Source organism: Aptenodytes forsteri, unplaced genomic scaffold (genome assembly GCF_000699145.1).
Source record: "Aptenodytes forsteri isolate BGI_AS27 unplaced genomic scaffold, ASM69914v1 Scaffold59, whole genome shotgun sequence".
Lineage (NCBI taxonomy): Eukaryota > Metazoa > Chordata > Aves > Sphenisciformes > Spheniscidae > Aptenodytes > Aptenodytes forsteri.
The window spans coordinates 95,956-116,989 of record NW_008794085.1 but is presented as its reverse complement, the minus strand read 5'-3'; the positions used below and the strand labels follow the sequence as shown (position 1 = coordinate 116,989).

The 21,034-nt window shown below is 37.8% G+C and overlaps 1 protein-coding gene across 1 annotated transcript; it reads left to right on the top strand.

Annotated features, from left to right (window-relative positions):
* The first annotated feature begins 1,997 nt into the window (after window positions 1-1,997).
* Window positions 1,998-18,718, top strand: CDC7 (cell division cycle 7). The gene is made up of 11 exons (XM_009273838.2): window positions 1,998-2,132; window positions 6,047-6,130; window positions 8,060-8,195; window positions 8,813-8,906; window positions 8,989-9,131; window positions 11,008-11,257; window positions 11,835-11,930; window positions 12,773-12,951; window positions 13,979-14,061; window positions 17,000-17,149; window positions 18,170-18,718. Exons 1-11 carry the CDS (start codon window positions 2,036-2,038, stop codon window positions 18,544-18,546), a joined length of 1,689 nt encoding a protein of 562 aa, XP_009272113.2. The 5' UTR covers window positions 1,998-2,035; the 3' UTR covers window positions 18,547-18,718.
* The last annotated feature ends 2,316 nt before the right edge of the window (window positions 18,719-21,034 follow it).

Sequence of the window (21,034 nt, the reverse complement as noted above, 5' to 3'; positions counted from 1 at the left end):
TCGGGGCTGGAGGGCTCTGGGCGCCTGACTTGTGTTGCTCGTCTTGCAGCAGGCGGGTTTGTTGTCTACCTGCCGCGAATGTCAACTTGCCGCAAGGCTTGATCCGGCCACCAAATTTGCTTTTCTTAAATGGCAAAGTGGCGATGTTCATACCAACTTCTATTTTTGGCGCGTTGAGCTTTTTCCAGGGGTGTCTGTGTGTCGGTTCCCGTTTAACGGAGCTTTGCATTTTAGTGGCAGCAGACTCCGTTCCGGTTAGCAGCGTTGCTTTAGCCAAGGATTTGGTGGTATCACAGATTTTTGTGTGCAAGGTTCAAATACCTGACTCGGAAGACCCGGAAGCTTACGTGGGCTGTTTGAATCTGTCACTATCTGGGGGGGGGGGGGTTATTTTGATATTATGGAGAACTTTTTTTTTTTTTAATTGGAGATGTGATTTAACTGCAAGAAAGTTCTTGGAGCTGAAACTTTGGATCATTTTGGTCTTCCTCAATTTTTTATCTCTAATGGTGTCTTTTGAGTGTTTTTTAATGTAAAAACCAAGTATCTGACTGAATCAAGCTTTGTTTGACGTTCCATTTTATATCTGTTAAGCCCACTTCCAAACTAGTAAACCACTTTTTAATAAGCTCAAGTATTCGAGCTCTTCAGTTCTGCAGATAGTAGCTTGTGCGTTTAACATAAGTGAAACGATACCATGAGTTACTGAGCCCCTTTCACCCTCCTCGTGGCCAGCAAGCCATGAACGTGTTCCCGTGGCGCTTGGCAGGCAGGCAGAAGCGTTCTTTTTCTCTTTCCAAGCGAGGTGTTTGGGGCCAGCCTTGAACTGGAAGAGCCTAGAGCTGAGGCAGGCGTGGGGCTGAATCGGAGCAAGCAGGCCGTGGTGAGCAGCGGGGGGTGTCTGTATTAATTTGTGCTCCTTATTCTGCTAATGAGGCCGTGCCACTTCAGGTTTGGAACAGGCTTATCTGCCTACTCAGAACTGGCACAGGGAGCGTCTACCTGTGAGAGACTAGAAATATCTCTAATCTCATTCCATTAGTTTGTGGGTCCCGCTCTCCAGCAAAGCCCCCTCAAGAAAAGCAGCTGTTGCCTCTCCCTGTTCCGTTGCACGAGGATGACAGACTAAAGGTAGCTCGAATTCTTTGGGGACAAAATATATGTCTAGCTCCATAGCTGAAACGGATAAATCCTTCAATTTGAAGTTTTTCCACACAGTTTCCCCCGTGTGGAAAAGTTCAGCCAGAACTTTGAAGGTTGGGCAAAGTTACAAGCAAGGAAGATCTTTGAATGGAACCAGTGTTGGGCAACTGTAAGATGTGGTGCTTCCAGGCTCGCTTATCGCCGGTTATCCTGCCCTGGGGTTCTCTGCCTTTCTTTTCCTCATGAAATAGGATTATCAGGGTTTTTTGATGGTACAATCTTAGTACACTTTACTAGTTTACAGTTTTATTCACAGTGCTTCCAAGGTTTGAGAAGAAGCATTTCAAAATAAGCATGTGCTATTATTTCTTGTTGTGGGGGGAGGTCAACAAATAATTACACCTTTTGTTGATCTTATCTAGAAGAGAGAGAAATCTCTCATATTGAGAAGACACTTTTTTTCTGTTATAATTTCCTTCAGGTTTTCTGTCTCTGTATGGGTGTTTCAGTATGCAATGCAGCTATTCCTGTGTGCATCAGTTCCTTGCCTTTCAAAGCAAACCAGGGAAAAGATAATGCTTTAATGTGAATGAGGAAACACATGAGAGATGAAAGAAAATCACTTGTGTCTAAGCTTATCCTGCAGTCTTCCTTCCCTTCCCCCTTTTTTCTCTTACTCAAGATAAAGTGGGTTTACTGGTTTAGTTTTTCTCTGGGATGATGAGTGCCTCTTTGTTGTTTTAGGTAGCACAGAGGAACTCCTCAGACTCTCTAAATCTCATCTCAGGAACTGAGTGCAGGGCCAGGAAGTGTCTTACCAGATATGCTTGCTCCCCCAGGTGTCCAGAAGTGGTCCTCAAAGTCTTGGATTTTTTTACTTGAGGTTTGTTTTATGATGGAGACAGTGTTGAAGTCTCACTGTGATGAACAGCACCCTCATCAGGCTGAAGACTTCCATGGCAAGCACGAGCAGAACAGCAAGCTTTCAGGTATGTGCTAAAATAGGGATTACTGACATGGTTTTTTGCTGACATGCTTCTTCATCACTTCATGAAGTTTCAGCATCAATTATAAGCCTGTCTGTATATGGTCCTATTGTATAAAGAATTAATGAAATTAAAACATTTGAGCTTGCTTTTGATTTTAAGCTTATTCCTGCTTTCCGTGTGTTACAAAACTTCAGCAGCAGTAGTTTGTCACAATTTGCTAACCCTACTATTTATTTAGTATGGAATATGTTATTATAAGAGGGTACCGGAATTCCAAAAAGGCAGTCCTTGAGAACAAAGTTCTCTGACCAGACAAGTACACAAAAATAATATTTTTGCCTTTTAACCTATAATTGCCAACCTTATCCTTAAATTTCTTCAGATGTGTCCATGTGCATAAAACCACTGTTCTTGCTCTTACCAGAGAAGCTGAACTATGAACATGTGCTCTGATAGTGTTTTTGTTGCTCGTTTTTGGGTCTCTTTGTGAATGTACTTCAATCTGGACATTTCTTTCAATGCTTGCTCAGTAATTGTGGATGGTCAGCCAGCTTATATAAAATGGCTACTCATTTTCCTAGAAATAGATAATCCTCTGTCAGTCCATGTCCACGTCCAGAATTATGTAGAGTGATGCTGAAAAACGTTTAATTTTCTCGCTTTACAAACGCTTTTCATTCTAGGAAGTAAAGAAATGACTTTAAAATCTGCTCACAGAAGATGTTGTATATTATTATTACGCGGTGATGGTACAATGACTGTACATTCTCTATACCCTGCTGGGGATTCAGGCCCCCAGAAGAGAACAGATGATGTTTATGCTGCTGTCTATCAACAAGGACAGTCACTGCCTGTTTCTAGCACTTTTCAGGATCTTTCACACAAGAAGCTGTGTTGAGTTACTAAATGCACTACAAGTGCCTTGGGTGGGCACTGCTCTGGCCTAGGCTCTGCAGCCTGTGTCACCCAGCTGTTGGTGCTCGGGTAGCACGTCCGGGCAGGAACCTGAATTCAGTGTCGGACAAAACGGAGTATTTGGTAGATTCTAAAGCAGTTATTGAGAGAGCTTTTCATCATTGTTAGTATCTACCTTAGGACTGTTAGACTGGTGGCACAGAACAATCCAAAACCTGCTATGGTAAGGAAAGTAGAAATCTGCTGGTTTCTAAAGACTTAAAAGTCTTTAACTAGACTCAAAAGACTTTGAGTCCTTGTTAGGAGTCTTGGTTTTTGCCAGAGTTCAGTCCTTTTCTCCTAACCAAGCAACTTCACTGGAGAAATTCCAGTACAAATTTTATGTTGTAAGTTACTGTCAGTATACTTTTTTTTTTAGTAAAAACTGAAGCTTAAGCAACTCTCAGAAGTCAGACTAAAATGCAAGCGTTGGAGCAAAACTGTCAGTTGCTTTATTTGGAGCAGGTTAGAATGCAAACTAGTTCTAAACAATGTTAGAATCACAGAATCATTGAGGTTGGAAAAGACCTCTAAGATCATCAAGTCCAACCGTCGACCCAACACCACCATGCCCACTAAACCATGTCCCTAAGTGCCTCATCTACTCGTCTTTTAAATACCTCCAGGGATGGGGACTCAACCACTTCCCTGGGCAGCCTGTTCCAATGTTTAACCACTCTTTCAGTAAAGAAATTTTTCCTCACATCCAATCTAAACCTCCCCTGGCGCAACTTGAGGCCGTTTCCTCTCGTCCTATCATAACTTGCTGTTCTAACAGAGCCTGTTAGAACTATATCACTGTTGAAAACAATTTTCTAGCTCTGTCCTGTGGCTACTGACCTCTTGGGATGAAGTTTGTGTAGGATGTTTCAGAACCCAGTAACAGGATTATCTTCCTGAGGGGAAAGGCCTATGCCTTTGAGTGATGCAATAACATTTTGGTGTTCTTTATGGTTCTGTTACGCAGCTTCATCTCTTAACGTCTTTGGAGTATTCCTGGGGAAAATGGAGCATGGTACAAATATCAGCCTTTCCCCTTCCTGTATTTTCTGAAGACTTCAGAAAGCTTTCTTGAATGTCTTACATTTGTTATGTAATACACGAGCATTTGTGTAAAAAGTTGAAATTACTGTGCAAACTAACTGGAAATACCACTTTTTAAATGATAAAGCTTTTTATCAACAATTCTTTTTTGGTGACAAAACAACAAGAATTACAGCAGTAATAGATAAATTTCTTAACAAATTTCTGAGCACATGGGCAATATGAATGCTATCAATTAAAAAAGATGTTATGTAGTAACTTCTTGAATTTTTAGTGTTATTTTCAAGAGAAAGTTTTACTATATTGTCAGAAAAATGAACTGATTCCTCAAACTTCTAATTTCCTACTTTTCAAGGTGTTTAACGTAATCTGGCTCTGTAAAATTGGGGAATAACGAGCATAACTGTACATTCCTTAGCCTTTTCCTTCAGGGATTATTAGACACAGGGTCTTGTACATCTTGACTGTTAGTACAAGTCTGGTTGTTTCTATCCTAGGATATTTTTGAAGTTTTTAAATATGATTCCTAAGCAGAACTGATTAACCTTTTACTTGTATTTGTTGATCAAAATAGTATCTTAAATGAATGCTAGCCGTTTTGGTGTGTAGCGTAGAGGGTTTTTTTCATTCCTGAAATATCCCCCCTGAAATTACTTAAAATAACTTGGAGAAGCAGAGGGAACAACTTAAAGGAAAAAAATAAGTAAATGGATAGTAAGAGAGGCAGCAGGCTTCAGTTCTCAAAAGTATTTTTAGTATGTTGTTTTTTATAAATTTTTGAAATTAAAAAAAATTTTACAATCGAAAGTTAACTGTAACTTGAATTACCAACTAATTTATTGGGCTTTTACCAGGAAGAAAGGGTTCTTAATGCAGACTTCAGATTTTGTTATTTTATAAGGTGAGCTAACGTAGAAGATTGGGGATGCATGCTAATCCATGCTTTGTTTCTAGCATATCAGTGATATTTTGAATATAATTCTCATTGCTTGTGACTTACTGTCCTGGTAAAACATAGTACATTTTTATGTCTACAATACAATCTATATAGTTATGTTAAATAGAATTTCTTATTTATTTTTAGGATGAAAAATGTATACACATTTTTTCCTTCCATTTGATTGACTTTCCAAATACCAGCTTGTGCTTACTTCTGTATAATAAAATATTCTTCACCCCTGCTTTACAGAAATCAGTCACAGCCTCTACATACTTCATAGCTTCAAAAGAAGTGAATTCTTATGCGGAGTGTAGAGAACACTTAAACGACAAGGATTCATAAACTGAATGAAAAACTACATAATTTGTTGTAATAATACAGTATGACGTCCTTGTTATGCCATCTAGTGATTGCAGCACAAAGTGCAGCAACTTAAATGCAGAGCAAACATGTTTTTTGGTGTTTACTATTTCAAGTAACGGTGTGAAAGATTGCGTTATTGATCTTACTTAAAAAAAAAAAAAAAAAAAAAATTCTTTTCCTACATCTTTGATTTGCATCCCATGGATGTGCTCCTGTGCTTACAGAAACAACTATTACATTTTTGTCTTTTATGAAATTGACATTGCAAATCTCATGAAAACATTTATCAATGAGCTGTAAACTGATGTCTTGCTAACTAGAAGGCTTTTGCCCTCTCAGGAACTGCTAGGTGGCAGATAAATTAAAAAAAAAAAAGAACAAGAAATTTTTAAATGCTGCACCTTATAAGGGAGTGTGATGAACAACAACAACAGCATCGAGTATGCAGATGGTAATGTCAGCAGGGATAGATCCCTGTTTGCTGTGTTTTCCTCTGTTTTCTGTGAATTCACAGTCCTATGGACTGAAGTGCGATTTGTGATCGCAAATATAAATCAGATATTGAATCAAGCAATAACATTCCTAACTTACTTCCCCATTCTTTCCACAGCAGGAATAAAAAAAGATATTGAAAAACTTTATGAAGCAGTGCCACAGCTTGTAAATGTGTTCAAAATTAAGGAAAAAATTGGAGAAGGTAAATGTTTTGTTTTAGCTTGCTTAGACTTAAATTGCTTTTGGTATTTCTAACTTAAAAGGTAGAAATAAGATTCCAATATGTGCCATTTAAGCCAAATGCCTTTTTAATTTACTTCTTGGTCTCTGTAGGAATTCTAATATGTTGCTGAGCATAGAGGTGTGTTAATTAGGGACGTTTTCAAGGTATTTTCTTGAAAATCTGGTATATTAAAGCCTTTCAAAAAAACAGCATTCCAGTTCCGACAACTAGAAATTTGTGAGGTAGATATGAGTAATTAAGTCTTAACGCTCCATTCTTTCTCTCTTTTGCATGAGAAATCTATTTATATGCAGCTGTGTTTTGACATATTTAACTACTGCTCCTTAAGTTGGCTTTTTTTCTACTGAAGGAAACCCTGTGGGCAGAATTGGAGGAGGCGGAAAGATTATAGCTTTATTTAAAAAAAAGTGGGTTTTTTAAGACATACCAAATCAAATTTTAGAACACTTGTGCACACCTTGCCTTCAACAGATACTGCTGCAAATGTTAGGTACTATAATCCTACAATCTACCTATAAATAGATTTTTAGGTACTTCTGAGTGTGGGATTTCAGCACTTTTTGGAACTTTACCCATTTGATCTCTGAAATGCTTTGTGACACTCCACACTTTTAAACAAAGATGTATGATGAGAAGCTGGATTGTTTTACGGCTGTTTTGTGATGGAATACCTGTGATAGCAGGCTAGATGGCTAAAAGTTTTTGTCTCAAAAAAAAATACCAGCTCCATTCACCACAGCAATACAAAATTTCAAAAACAAAAAAAGAGTTCTGCCTATCATAAAAAAGATAGTATAATTAAACAAAATCTCTGGTTATGAATAGTACTCTGATTTTGCTCCTAGGAACAAACAATGCTTTTAAAAAAATACCACTTGCAGTTCTGCAGAATTATGAGAAAACAAGCTTCAATTTAGGATTCTACTCTGGAGTCACTTTGATTTTAGCCGTTCTCGCCACCAAAAATAATGTCTTAGGTCAACTTGGTAACCCTTGTTGCTATAATCAGTTCTGTTGAATGTATGGGACTCTAGATTTTTTTTTTATGACCACAAGAAGTATTTAGAGTTTTTGCTGGCATTTTGATGTATGTATGCATTTACAGACTGTTGAACTAGCATGATGCAAACGCGGTGCTTAAAATGTAATCAAAAGTAATTTGTACTGTTTATTCATATGGAGCAATGCTTCAACTTGACGGTTGGACTCGATGATCTTAGAGGTCTTCTCCAACCTCAATGATTCTATGATTCTGTGAACTTGTATGTTCAGATATCTCACATCATTAGGATAAATTAACCTCTTAAGAGGTGTATTAGGATACCCTTAAAATTAAATGGGTGGACAAGTTTATTGTACAGTCTGAATATGCCCTTTCTCAAATGAGTATCACATTCTGTCTGTGCGGTAATGCTCTGGGCAAACAAACAGTAAAGCTACCCATCATGTGAGAAGTCTTACTTTATAGGTAAGGTAACAGAATTAAGAAAAATGTAGCAATTTCAGAAGTGCTTTGAATAGTAAAGGCAGTGCTTTCCAGATTAACATTATATAGCCCACTTACATCATAGGGAGAGAAGAGTTAGGTGTCAGATGAAAGTAAGCTACCTAAACAAGAAAGCAAATCAAAGACAGGGGATTTACATTCAAAGAGCTCTGTCCCAGGCAAGTTAGACAGTGTTACATTTGCATTTTTACTGACATAAGTATACAAGATCACTGAATTCAGTAGTAGAAAAAAGGAACTGCATCTTTCTCTTCTAGAATCTGCTTTTGATGTAGTATCAAGTATATTGCAGGATTGTGAACAGTTAGATCGCTTCTGTAAAAATCTGAATTGACCTAATTAAAAATGCTGAAGACAGTGGTTTTGTCCCTTCTTTACAGGTACTTTTAGTTCAGTTTACTTGGCCACAGCACAACTACAAACAGGATATGAGGAAAAAATGGCTCTGAAACACTTGATTCCAACCAGCCACCCTCTGCGAATTGCTGCTGAACTTCAGTGCCTCACAGTGGCAGGGTACATAAACAAAAAAATTATGATTGTCACAACTAAACTGCTGAACGTTGTCTCACTGTTCTGTATTTACTTATTTTAAGTTTTGGCACTTTGCTTGCTTTTTTTTTTTAAACCGCAGAAATGTATATTCTTTTTATCAAGCGAATAAGAAATGGAGTGTCTTACCTGTAATGGATGCCCTTTTCTGCTAGTCTCAGTTTGCGTATGGTGCTGTATTTTCCACCTGAGAAGTTCTATGATGTATCTCTGTGATAACAAAAATTCCAGTTCTGAAATGCTTGGAAAAAATAATCTTTTCATCAGAAAATGTGGTTTTAGGAATGAGTATTTATTGCCAGAGTGTGCTGAATAGCACCTTCTTAAAGTAGTTGGTATCATGAAGGTTAGGCCCTACATTTAATTACAGCGTAACTACAAACCATGGCCCCATTGCAAATTGCAGAACTCAGATGGAACATAGCAATGAGAGGCAACAGCATAACTACCGACTGCTGATAAGACTGCTGTCAAAATATAAATTAGATCATAAAAGAAAGGCTGACCGAAGTTTTTAAGAAATAAAGGAAAATAAACATCCATCTTCTGGTCTTTATTCAGTGACATTACTTTTCTTCTAGGGGACAAGATAACGTTATGGGAGTTAAGTATTGCTTTAGGAAAAATGATCATGTGGTTATTGTTATGCCATATCTGGAACATGAATCCTTCTTGGTGAGTCCCAGACTTTTTATGTGTAGTAAAACTTTTCCATTAAAAGCAGTTGCATAATTACAGTATCCAAATAATCTTTCAGGACATTTTGAATACTCTTTCCTTTGAAGAAGTGAGGGAATACATGTTTAATCTGTTTAAAGCGTTGAGGCGCATTCATCACTTCGGTATTGTTCACCGTGACGTCAAGCCTAGTAACTTCCTCTACAACAGGCGGCTAAAAGAGTAAGTCTGTCCAGATGACCGTATTGTGATCTCATTTGGGGATGTGTGCCTTGGCAGAACAGAGTCAATTAGGCTTTGGGGTTTTTTTTTTTCCTTCCAGCTGCATAACACATGTTTAAGTAATAAAGCTAAACAAGATTTTTTTTATTTGTAAAACTTTTCTTTCTGGTTTTAGGGATTTGAGGAGGGAAGGAATTTTTTTTTCATACTTAATGTAATATTTGCCTCAGAGTGACAAGTACCTGAAAAAATGAAGAGTTTACTATTGAGTAAAAGTACTACATTTTTAAATAAGAATGAGAAGAAAATCAGGGTGTTTTTTTTTAAATAAGAAAGCTAATAGTGACTTGTGGTGCATTGACTGATATTTGTGAATTTTTACTCGTGGATAGAGATAGCTGGATTTGGGCTGTTTTCACTTTACATTGAATTAATGTTTATAACTAGTAGGGTTGGGTTTTTTGCCTGCAAGTTACAATATTTAAAGACTGTAAAAAGCAAGGTACTGCTTTTTTGTGAAGAGCTGAGATGGATAGAATAAGGTACTGTTTCAGTGCTAGCAGTCCTATAGCTGTATTGGTGAGTATTGTGCTACGTACAATTGAGACATTGAGGTGCCGGAGCGTGTCCAAAGAAGAGCAACGAAGCTGGTGAAGGGTCTAGAGCACAAGTCTTATGAGGAGCGGCTGAGGGAACTGGGGCTGTTTAGCCTGGAGAAAAGGAGCCTCGGGGGAGACCTTACAGCTCTCTACCACTACCCGAAAGGAGGTTGTAGCGAGGGGTGTGTCGGTCTCTTCTCCCACATAACAAGCGATAGGACAAGAGGAAATGGCCTCAAGTTGCACCAGGGGAGGTTTAGATTGGATATTAGGAAAAATTTCTTCCCCAAAAGGGTTGTCAAGCACTGGAACAGGCTGCCCAGGGAAGTGGTTGAGTCACCATCCCTGGAGGAATTTAAAAGACATGTAGATGTGGCACTTAGGGACATGGTTTAGTGGTGGACTTGGCAGTGTTATGTTTACAGTTGGATGTGATGATCTTAACGGTCTTTTCCAACCTAAGTGATTCTATGATTCTATGTAGTGAAAGTTTGTAGGGGAGATTTGATTATATTTTGCCAAACCACAAGCTTAAAAATTTGAGAAATACTGATTTTTTTTTTTAATCTGTCAAAATGAATTTGTACTGTCGTCTTGCTCTTCCAGCATTTGTTTGAGCCTTAATCTCCACTTTGGGTGTGGAGGCCATAGAGTTGAGTTTGTCTGAGACCCAGAGACAGCTGGATTGTCTCTGTACTGGTTGTAGCAAAAAACAATTCTTTAAAAGAGAGATCTGAAGTGCGGACTAATATAGTCTTACTTGTTTGAAGACTGAAGTAAATTCCGGTAGTATTGCTTGAAGTCGGGCAAAACTCTCAGCGTTGTTAGTCTTGTCTGTCTTCACTGCTACATTTGTGCCTCTGCCCATGGGAATCCTGCAGGGGTCAAGTCACTTGTACTTGACAATGGGAATCCTGCAGGGGTCAAGTCACTTGACTGTTGGCTGAAGGTTCGGATCTGTAGGACTAGAAGAACCCCAGAAAGGAGTTGCTGGGAATATTTTTTTAACACCATTGGAGAAAGTATGCACTTGAGAAGATTTTGGGACAAGAAACAATGAAGTAAGGTGGGTATAGGGTAAAAACATTGAGGGGATAGGTAAGATAGGACAAGAGGAGGATAAAGGAGGAAAATAGGTCTGCGATGCTGGCAACAGTACAGGTAAGCAACATATTGAGTAAAATGTGAAAGAAAGATAAGTAAACAAGTAATGAATCGTAAATTGAACTGATTGATAGATACTTTGTGACTCCTGATTCTAAATTTGTGTCTTTCAGGTATGCCTTGGTAGATTTTGGCTTGGCACAAGGAACCCCTGATACAAAAATTGAACTTCTCAAAACTGCTCACTCTGAAGACCAGCAGGGAAGTTGCTCGCAAAATAATCCCACCGTAGCCTTGGGAAATGGGGTTTCTGTCAGTGTCACAGCACCTAAACAGATAGCTCAACAGTCAGCCTCAAAAGCAGCTGATAAAAGGTCCAGCTCACTTTCAAAAATACAGATTAAACAAGGAAGAGGAGGAAAGGTTCTCAGTCTTTTTCATTAATACTGTTTTATGTTTAATTTATTACTTCATCCAACAGGGGGAGATGTAATACTTGAACAAAAGTTGTACATGTGTATCTTGCAGGGTCCTAATGTGATGCACAGAATCACAGTTTTCATATTAAAGCGGCTAGTTCTACGTAACCCTACTGGCATCATTCACTCTCTGTTAGATATAATACAGTGCCGAAGGCTGTACAAAACCCTCGCATGGGTTACTATCTAGACAGCCTTATATGTTTTTTTAAGTGACATGTACTGTGGAACTCCTCCCAGAGCCAATAATTATTCATCTATGTTTAGTTACTTAGTTGCACAACAAATGCAGTACATTCAGATTGTCTTGGGGCACTTCTGAGGTGTGATTCGTTTTGTAAGCATGTTTGCTGTTCTGTCTAGACCATGTTTTCTTCATCCATAGCAAACTGATGCCTGAAAATGACTTACCGTGCAGCTGTTCTTGTTTTATGCCACTTCACACTTTTTTTTGAACTGTCAGTATCCAGCTGACTCTGTGTTAGATGGGATCCTTATTGTCCTTTTTGTTGGTATTGTAGGAGGATTCTGTGCACCATTCCATCCAGCGCTCTGTCTTTGGAGAGAGGAATTTTAATGTCTATAGTTCCACATACCAGGAGAACTCGAGTACAAAAGTAAGAAGTATGACTCATCAGTAAGAGCAATCTGTTACATATTTGAAAAATTATAGAACTGGTTGTTCTGTAAGACTGGACACTACTCCAGGATGCTGTGGAACTAAAAGTTTTTGAGCAGATTATTAAGTGTGTCTTTGCTGAAAGGCTCGAGGAATTTTTCATTTTTGTTTCAGTCCCTTTTGAAACTCTTAAAGAGCTACTTATGTAGCTGTCTCCCTAGCTGATCCTGTTTGTATGCTAGACTAATCTTTTTTCCTACACATGTATCTGTGCAACTAAGATATACTTAGCTTGTGAAACTTCGTTTTTTTTATTTTGCAGTTGAAGCTGGAGAGAAAACTTGTAATAAATATTTTTCTGTACTTTTTGTAAATTGTATTTAATATGACAAGGGGAAAACCCCAATTGAATTAGAGGGTTTGGCCAACAGTGATCATCTTATTGTAGAATTAGAGTTAGTGCCTGTGTGTTGCTGTGGCATTTCATATGCATTTTTTTTTTATTCTCATGTTGAACCAAAAGAATTCTTGAAACATTATACTAACTTGAAAAATACTTGTCTTGTAGCTTCAGAATATCTAATGTATATTGTTTTTTAGTAAACACTGAAAAATGTTTTCCAAAGGGGAAGGAGAGGAAATCGGGATATTTAGAAAGCTCCAGCGTCTGCTTCATAGTTGCTGTGATATTGTTAAAAAGGTTTGCTGTCTTCTGTTCTAAAATTGCAGCTTCTTGCTCATGAGCACCTGTTCGGTCTTAGTATTTTAGGGACTGGCCTATCTACATGTAAAGGGAACCTTCTTAAATATGTCACCTTCTCTAAAATATCTACATTGCAGCTCATAAAACAATCAAAGACGATAGATGTTTCATCTAGGAAGTTAGTAACAAAGAAGAAGATTATTTCTACCAAAACAGTGAGCAATGGGGCAGCCAGGAAAGCTGCCAGTGGTTGTCCCTCAAACCTGACCTGTGACTGTTATGCAACGGATAGAGTTTGCAGTGTTTGCCTTTCAAGGTAATTTGCTTTGATAATGTTGTAAAACTGTCTGCTATGCTGTCAAGCAAGGTCAGAAACTTACTAGATAGCTGATTTAGTAAGTGAAAGATAGCATTTGATCTGTGCAACCCTTAAAACACTGAGTATGCTCTCTTTAAACATGAATAGTTTTAATAATAAGTTTTAATAATAGGCAGGTTAGAGAACCTTAATAACTCAGTTCAACTCCATCCCTCTGCAGTTAATTTTGGTTATGATCTACTATTGCCTTTTATCCACACGTTAAGGAACACAGATTAATGCAGAGAATTCTGCTTACTAGGCATAGTCATGAAACTGTGAGGTCCCTCTCTTCCCAGACTGTCAAAATGTAGTGATATCAACTTCATTTCAGAAGTATGAGACATGAGGAATTTGTCAGACTCAAAAGAGAAGTGGCCCATAGGAGGAAGGCACTTTAAGCCGTACAAGCAGCTCTGGAAAGTTGTGGGTTTGGGGTTTTGTTTGTTTTTTTTTTTTAAATAATGATAATCTCGCACCTTTTAGTTAATCTAGAAGTAATTTACGAAAAGTAAATTCTTGTCAACGCTCAGAAATAGTGAACCTTAGTTTGCTGTGGATTAATACAAAGCCAGAGCATCCACGTTCAAGAATCTAGTGCATTTTTTGCCTTTGGTTAATTAGTCTCAACTTCAAAGTTTCCTATGAAAACAAGCCTTGAGCAAAAATGATGCTGCTGCTGAATGAAACTAAAAAAAGTCATTGTGAGTGAAGTATGCAATAAGTATTTCTGTGGTATTACCTTATGCTAGATAATATAATGAAATAAGATAATAGATAATCTAATAAGGCTATTATCTTATGCAACATAATTTCATGCTAGATAATTATAAGATGCTTCAAACTCCTATAAAACAAATAAGGCAGGGTTAGGCTGCTTACACATCTTGCATAAGTATCTTCTAAAAATAATATTAAGTGTTACTATACTTAGAACTTATTTATCAACTTTTATATTCTAAACAAGTTTGTCTGTTACTGCAAGGTGTCAGCAAGTTGCTCCCAGGGCAGGAACACCTGGATTCAGAGCACCAGAAGTATTAACAAAGTGCCCCACTCAGACCACAGGTACTGCACGACAGACTGAAATTAACACCTTTTTTCACCTTTTAATCCTTTCCGTTTATGCATATTATGTTGTCTTTTTTACGGGAGGGTTTTTGTTTACACGTGAAATTCATTTTATCATCCCTTCTAACACTCATCAAGCAGTTCCTGATTTTAATTAAAAGTTTATTATTCAGAGTAAGAACAAGTTAGGAATATTTTTCCTGTGTTTGAAACTTGAATATGTCTTTATTCATTTGAGGGGTGGTGCCATATGCAGGAGTTGAATACAATGTGCTTGAAAAGAAAACAAAGCTGTAATTTTTATCAAGTTTCTTGGCTTGTTGGCTTATTTATTCAAGTAAAATCTTGAATAAATCTTGGGGCGAGGACACACTTTAGACTTTTGTAGACAGATTGTCACATATAGTTTGCTTTCATAGCAGGCATAGTTAATGGTATAATTGCAAATGTGTTTTAGAAAGCGTTGGTTAATACTTTTTATCAGACTTTTTCCTTTTTGCTAGTGCTTTAAATAGCTGGTCTGTAAATGTCATAATTTTTTCTTATGAAATCTTTAATGTCTCAGGGTTAAAAAACTATCAAGTTAATAAGTTTCAGTAGTCTGGGTAAATATCAGGGCAGAGCAGAGGGATGGTTAATGCATTAGCTGATGCAAGTAGGATGGGAGAGGTTGTGCCTACCTGGAGAATGGAGGACCAATAAAAGCAAAGTTACTTGTTAAACATTTGGTGTATGACCAGGAGTTTTGACTTATGAAAAAGGGGGATAAATACAAATGTCCCTAAAAATTGGATTTAAAAATAACAGTGTTTAGCCACCTTTTTGCTGAATACCTTTTGAGAAAATTGTCAATTTTCAGCACTTACTTTGTGTATACACACTCAGAATAGACTTAATACATTTGATCAGCTTATCCCTAGATAGCTTAATGTTATTTGAAACAACATCTGTGCTGTGGGTATGACTGGGATTTCAAGAGGTATGGCAGCCTGCTTGCAGTGACTGTGCCTGTGCTGTAACAGCCAGCTTTATGGGCCAGAAGACATCCAGAAATCCAGGACAAGTTTAGACAATCTCTGAATCTGTCTAGACAGAATGTAGGCAGAAAGAAGACATACCTAGGAAATCTTGGACACGTGCTAGTGTTAAATATGCTTTCAGACAGTTTTCTGTTCTCTAGGGTAATGGAGAGCAGGATTACAGAAAATATGGGTAAATCTGGAAACCCTTGGGTGTGGCACAGACAGCCCTAAAAGTACTGAGTCAGCGGTGCCGAGCTCCTGTAGTATGTCAACAAAGGCCTTAATTGGAACAGGGTAGACTAATACTAATATTTATGAGATTATGTTGTATTTGAACTAACAACTCTTCTTGTCCACTTCCACCTGGGACTGCTGTAGTTACCTCCTTGTATTCCTGCCAATCTTACTACTAGTTCTGGTCTCTGTGCTGAGACCAAGTTACCAGCTGGATCCAGCTGACTCTATCCAGGGCTACCTTAGTGCATCTGACCCAGGTCCACAGCGCGGGGAATACAACCTAAACTCCCAAGTTGACGTTATACAGTTCCACGTACACTTCAGCTTAGTTTGTCCCTCTGCTCCCCTTTCCTCAGTCTGCCTCACTAGTTGGATAACACTAGACAAAAGCATGGATAGGAATCATGATTTTGACGTCACTCCACAGGATCTTGCAGTCTGCTGATGATCCCAGCTCTACCAGCATTGTACAGCGAGGATTTACTAGCCATTCGGATATATAATGTCTATTAATTTCAGCAAGAGTTAAATAATTAAACATCTTTAAAGGTCTTGACCTTGATGACTCCAGCTTTCCCAACCACATACTTGGGGTGATGCACAACACCTCAAACAGATAGTATGATCTTTTCAACAGTGATACAGTAATACTAAAACTTTTTTACAGGAACTATGAAGAAGATAACAAAATTTTTCTGCTGTAAATTGTGCCAAATGATTCACTTGGATTTTTTTTTTAAAAAAATAAAAGACTTAAATCTGGTTTTGCAACTGAAGTCAACTTAATACTTTTTTTCTTCCAAAGTCCTATGCTAATAGTGTTTCTAACTAAAATGTCCAAATTCATTACTGCCTATTTTACTACTTTTTGTTTTTGAAGAGAAGTAGAATAACTATGGCTTTATTTCTTGTTAATTTTTCTCTTTAGAGTTTGAGAATCCTTCAAACTCTCTCCTTCACTTTCCTTGCCATCTCTCAAAATGTGCACCTTAGTGAGCCAAAAAATTATGGCAGACAGGTATTCTCATAACTTTCAGTGTTAAAGTTTCCATCATGCTTTGGCATCTATCCCCAGAGTACTCTCTGTACTCTTCATAACACAATGAAACTGATGAATAACTTCTATTACAGTTCTTAAACTGGCTATCTTGTCAAGTGATTTCATATTAGAGAGGAACAAAGTTCATAGTAAGATAAATTTTTTAGTACTGCCTAACCGTGGCAGCCTCAGTCCCAGAAAAATTCAGATTCGCATTCGTTTATGAATTATTTATGATCTTTATATAAGGTTTTCTTCATATGAAGCAAACTTAAATAAGTATCAAAACTAGCCAGTTTTTCACCCCCTCTCATCTCCCTGGGTAAAACAACCTCAAACATTGTTTTGGTACATTTTAAGTTTAGCAAGTTAGTGGAATTACTCGTATGAAAAATTCTATGGAAAAGCTTAAACACTCCCTCTGCATCAAAGCAGGAAACTATTCTTCAATCTGATTATAGTAATTTCCACTGCTTGCTGAAGTGTTATCTATGTGGCCGAAGTTAGTAAGTAATTCAGTACATAACTTTTTCTGATAGAAACTTTTCAGGTCATAATTTCTTTTTAAAGAAAGCTGTGATTTTGTTTGTGATGAAATAATGAGTTTAGTTATTACTAAGTTTGCTTTCAATTGCAGCAATTGACATGTGGTCTGCAGGAATCGTATTCCTTTCTCTGCTCAGTGGACGGTATCCATTTTACAAAGCAAGTGATGATTTAACTGCTTTGGCACAAATCATGACAGTTCGTGGATCCAGAGAAACCATTCAGGCTGCTAAAACTTTTGGTATGCAAACCTTAATTATGGGGAAAAGGGGAAAAACGTATGCTTGGTCTGCTATTTAATGCAGTGACTTACAATCTGTGATTTTTTTTTTTTTTAATATATAAATACATTTTTCGGTTTGGGAGTCATTTTGGAGGTAAATTGAACTTCTTGCATGTGAAACACTAAAAGTACTAGTCTGTATATACGGAGTTTTAAGAAAGTTTTGTATTTTTCTATCTTTTATAATTTGTTTATGGGGTACTTCATGTCATAGGTTTCCCAGCCTGTCTACTGCCTTTCACTATGTCAGAGCCGGTTGAGGAGAAATATGCCAACTAAATGTTTTCTACTGGCATTTGGTTTGAATTCTTGAGGCAATGTTTCTATTCCTGCAAAATTTGCCCCGGAGGCTTAAGTCAATATGACTTAATATTTAGATGATATAAACCTTGCTTCCCCCCTGCCCCGCCCCAAGAAGGGCTAGTAAAAAAACCAAAACAAAACCAAAAACAAAAACCAACAGATGGCCTGTTTAAAAAAAAAAAACCACCACAAAACACACACAAAACCTAAAATAACCATTCCCCTAATTGTTTGCAAGCCAAATGCTGCACCACTCGCTGCCTGGAAGTGTAACTGACAGCACTGATTTTCATTCTTCAGACAGAGGTGTAAAAATCAGGGTAATATAATTTTCTTCAGTTCTGTTAAAATGACAGTGAAATGCAAAAAGATGGTGTGTGGGGTGGGTGACAACCTGTCGCCACATAACTTCATGAACAAACCCAAACAGCTTTGTTCTGAGCAGAACCGAGACTATTATCCTTCTGACTTGCTGGGGCTATTGCTGTAAAACATGGCTGGTTTGGAGGAGTGGGGTGTTGGATTTGGTTTTTTGATAGGTTGGTTTTGTTTGGTTTGGTTTTTTTTAATGCTGGTTACACTTCAAGACATGAAGTTTCTTTGAACCAAACTTAGAAGTTACGGTTGCGTAGAAAGTATGATAAAGTGTCGCTTACTGTAAGATTTTTTTTCTAGGTAAATCAGTTCTGTGTACCCAAGTTGTCCCAGCGCAAAACTTAAGAACCCTCTGTGAGAAGCTGAGAGGAACAAATAGCAGCTGTAAGAGATCCCAGGGTGAAGCGCGCAGCAAGTCTGTAAATGACTCAGCTTTGCCAGTTGCAGTGGACAAACCATGTGCTCCTGAGACACTCGGAAAACAAAGTCAACACTTAAAGAGCTTTCAGGAAGGCAACGGTGCTTTGGAAATGAAGGCAACAGACATGAAAGGATGGGATCAGGTTCCTGATGAGGCATATGACCTACTTGATAAGCTACTAGACTTAAACCCTGCAACAAGAATAACTGCAAAAGAGGCTTTGCTGCATCCTTTTTTTAGAGACATGAGACTCTGAGAAGGTACCATATTCCATTATTGCTTTCATATGTTTTATGTGGAAATGAGATACTGAGGTAGTTTTACCTTGTTGCCCTCAACATTTACACTCATTGAAATACCATCACACTGTGCACAGAACTACTGAAACTTTGTCTTGTACAGTTGGACTGAAAATGTAAGTTTACTTTAATACTTGCAGATGTAAAAAATTACATGAACATCGCTAACGTGGTCTTATCCTAAGACACTTCTGAGGGGTTATTGCTGTGCATACCTGTTCTCTGAGAAAGTTAACTTTGATCAAAAACTACAAAGAAAGAGTTTCACAAGCTCTATGCTTAATTCTCAAGATATTCCCTTAAAATTTACAAATTTGCCTTAAGGTATGACTGAAGTAAGAAAGTGCTTGAGAGACTTTTTTCCATACTTGCATGTCTCTGCTTTGTTCCTGATGAGTACATGGGGGACTGAAAGTGGAACAAAGTGTGTTAATTTTGTTCAGACTCTTTTCAGAGAACAGTATTACTTTGGGAGTGTTGCTAGAGGAGGGCCCAGGTGCTGGAGGTTATATCATCAAAAGAAAAGCATAACTGTTTTAAAAGTACATTTTTGTTCCTGTCTGGTCTTTCCTACTCAGGCAACAGTAATAAATGCAGTTACTCATTTTGCATAGCCCATGTTTCCTCAGTGCCATGGGTAACTGTCAATATTCAACAGCTACTACCTTCAGAATGTCGTGTGACATGCATAGGTTTGATTTCTGTAATGGAAATTTATTTTTTTTTTTTTTTAAAGAATATCTGTTAAATAAAGGATTTGTTTTTACAACTTCAGAAGATTGTCTAGAGATGCTTCTATAAAAATTAGTCAGGTAAGGTTTTCCTGTGGGATGTTTCTGTTCAGGAAGAATTATGCACATTTGTTTCCTGCATAAATTCCTCAGTGATGGAAAACACTTTTCAGATAGCTCTAGTGTATACAACTGTCATAGTGGAAGTATCTTAATTATCAAGGAAGTCTTACCACAGAGTTAGAAGCTAGCTATTGTCTGGTCCTAAGTAGGAAAAACAACCTTAATAACCTCTAACCCCGTACATTCAATGTGCAAAGTAAGTTACGTTATGTTCAGCAGAAGTTACTCTAAAGCCTTTGATAATTCTGCAGACTGAAACTTAATGCAGTGTTTTTCCATGAACATTTCTTGAAATGCTAATGGAGTTGTTGCTATCAGAGGTTACAAGCCATTCTGAGAAAAGATTGCTGCTTTGATAACTTTTGTATAAGCCTTCTCATATGAGCTGGTGGTTATGATAGTGCAAAGGCCCTGACCAGGGCTGGGGCTGAAGAGACATTATTTCAATATATTCAAAATCTTGAATACATAGAAAGTGATAGTAATGTTGCTCTGTTCCTGGCATCAGCTGTTAGAGAAAAATATTTGCAGATGTCAGAATATTGATTGCAGAAAATCTTGAAACCCACAAGACCCTGGGGCCCAGGTCTTAGTAATTTTTGCTGTTTATATAATTTCAACACAGCACGTCACTGAGAAATTATTTATCTAAAGGAACTGTGGCCAAATTTGGCAAGCAATGCTGTCTGCCAGTGTCTGCAGATGTATTGTTTCCTCCTACGTTCACTCATGCTGTCTATGGTCTTATGAGAGCACTAGCTGACAACAAGCAAAAATATGTCAACTATCTATTGTGAACTTTCTAAACGACTTCAGCTTTTTAGGCTTTCCTGCTAACGACAGCATTGAGCAGCTCCTTGCAGCAGGCACTACGACAATTAACCACTGCATAAGTCGAATAGCCAAAGAGGGAAAATCATTGCTAGTGGTGTTTTTACCAAAACATTAAGGGTAAGTAGATTTCTGTAAGGAACAATTCTAAGCTCAGTATATTCCATAACAAGCTAGAAGAACACACTGTTATTCCTTCTTCCAGATAGCTATGTATTTAAATCCTAGAGAGTTTTTTTTCAGGGGAAGGATGTGCTTACGAAGTACTTGTAGCACTCTACAAAAGAATGAAAGCCAGAAGTAAAATATTAAATGCAATGGGCTCTCAATGGGGAAAAAAAAAAAAAAAATCAAGGAAAACAGCAAGAAAACACTAGAGGTGAGCAGTGGTTGCCACTGGGTTTTCTGCTTCTCCCTCCTGTGGTTCTAAGAATCTCTCAAAGCCATAGGTAAGAGCAAATACCAAGATTTCTTTAAAGTTTAATTACATGATTTGAGACGTTTATAAACTGAATGTGAATCTCCTACCATGAGAGCTGCAATTAGAAGAAACTGCCCAGAAATGACATTGCTGCAACACATGTTCAGCGGTCGCCAGGCCGCAGCTGGATTACTGTTAAGTTCTGGACACCATGCTATGACAAGGATATTAATAAATTGGAAAGAAACCAAAAACGGCAGCAAAAAGCAGCATGGACTTGGAAAGATGAAGAGAAACTGATACCTAGAATTCTGAGAACAGAATGCTGGGAGCAAATCT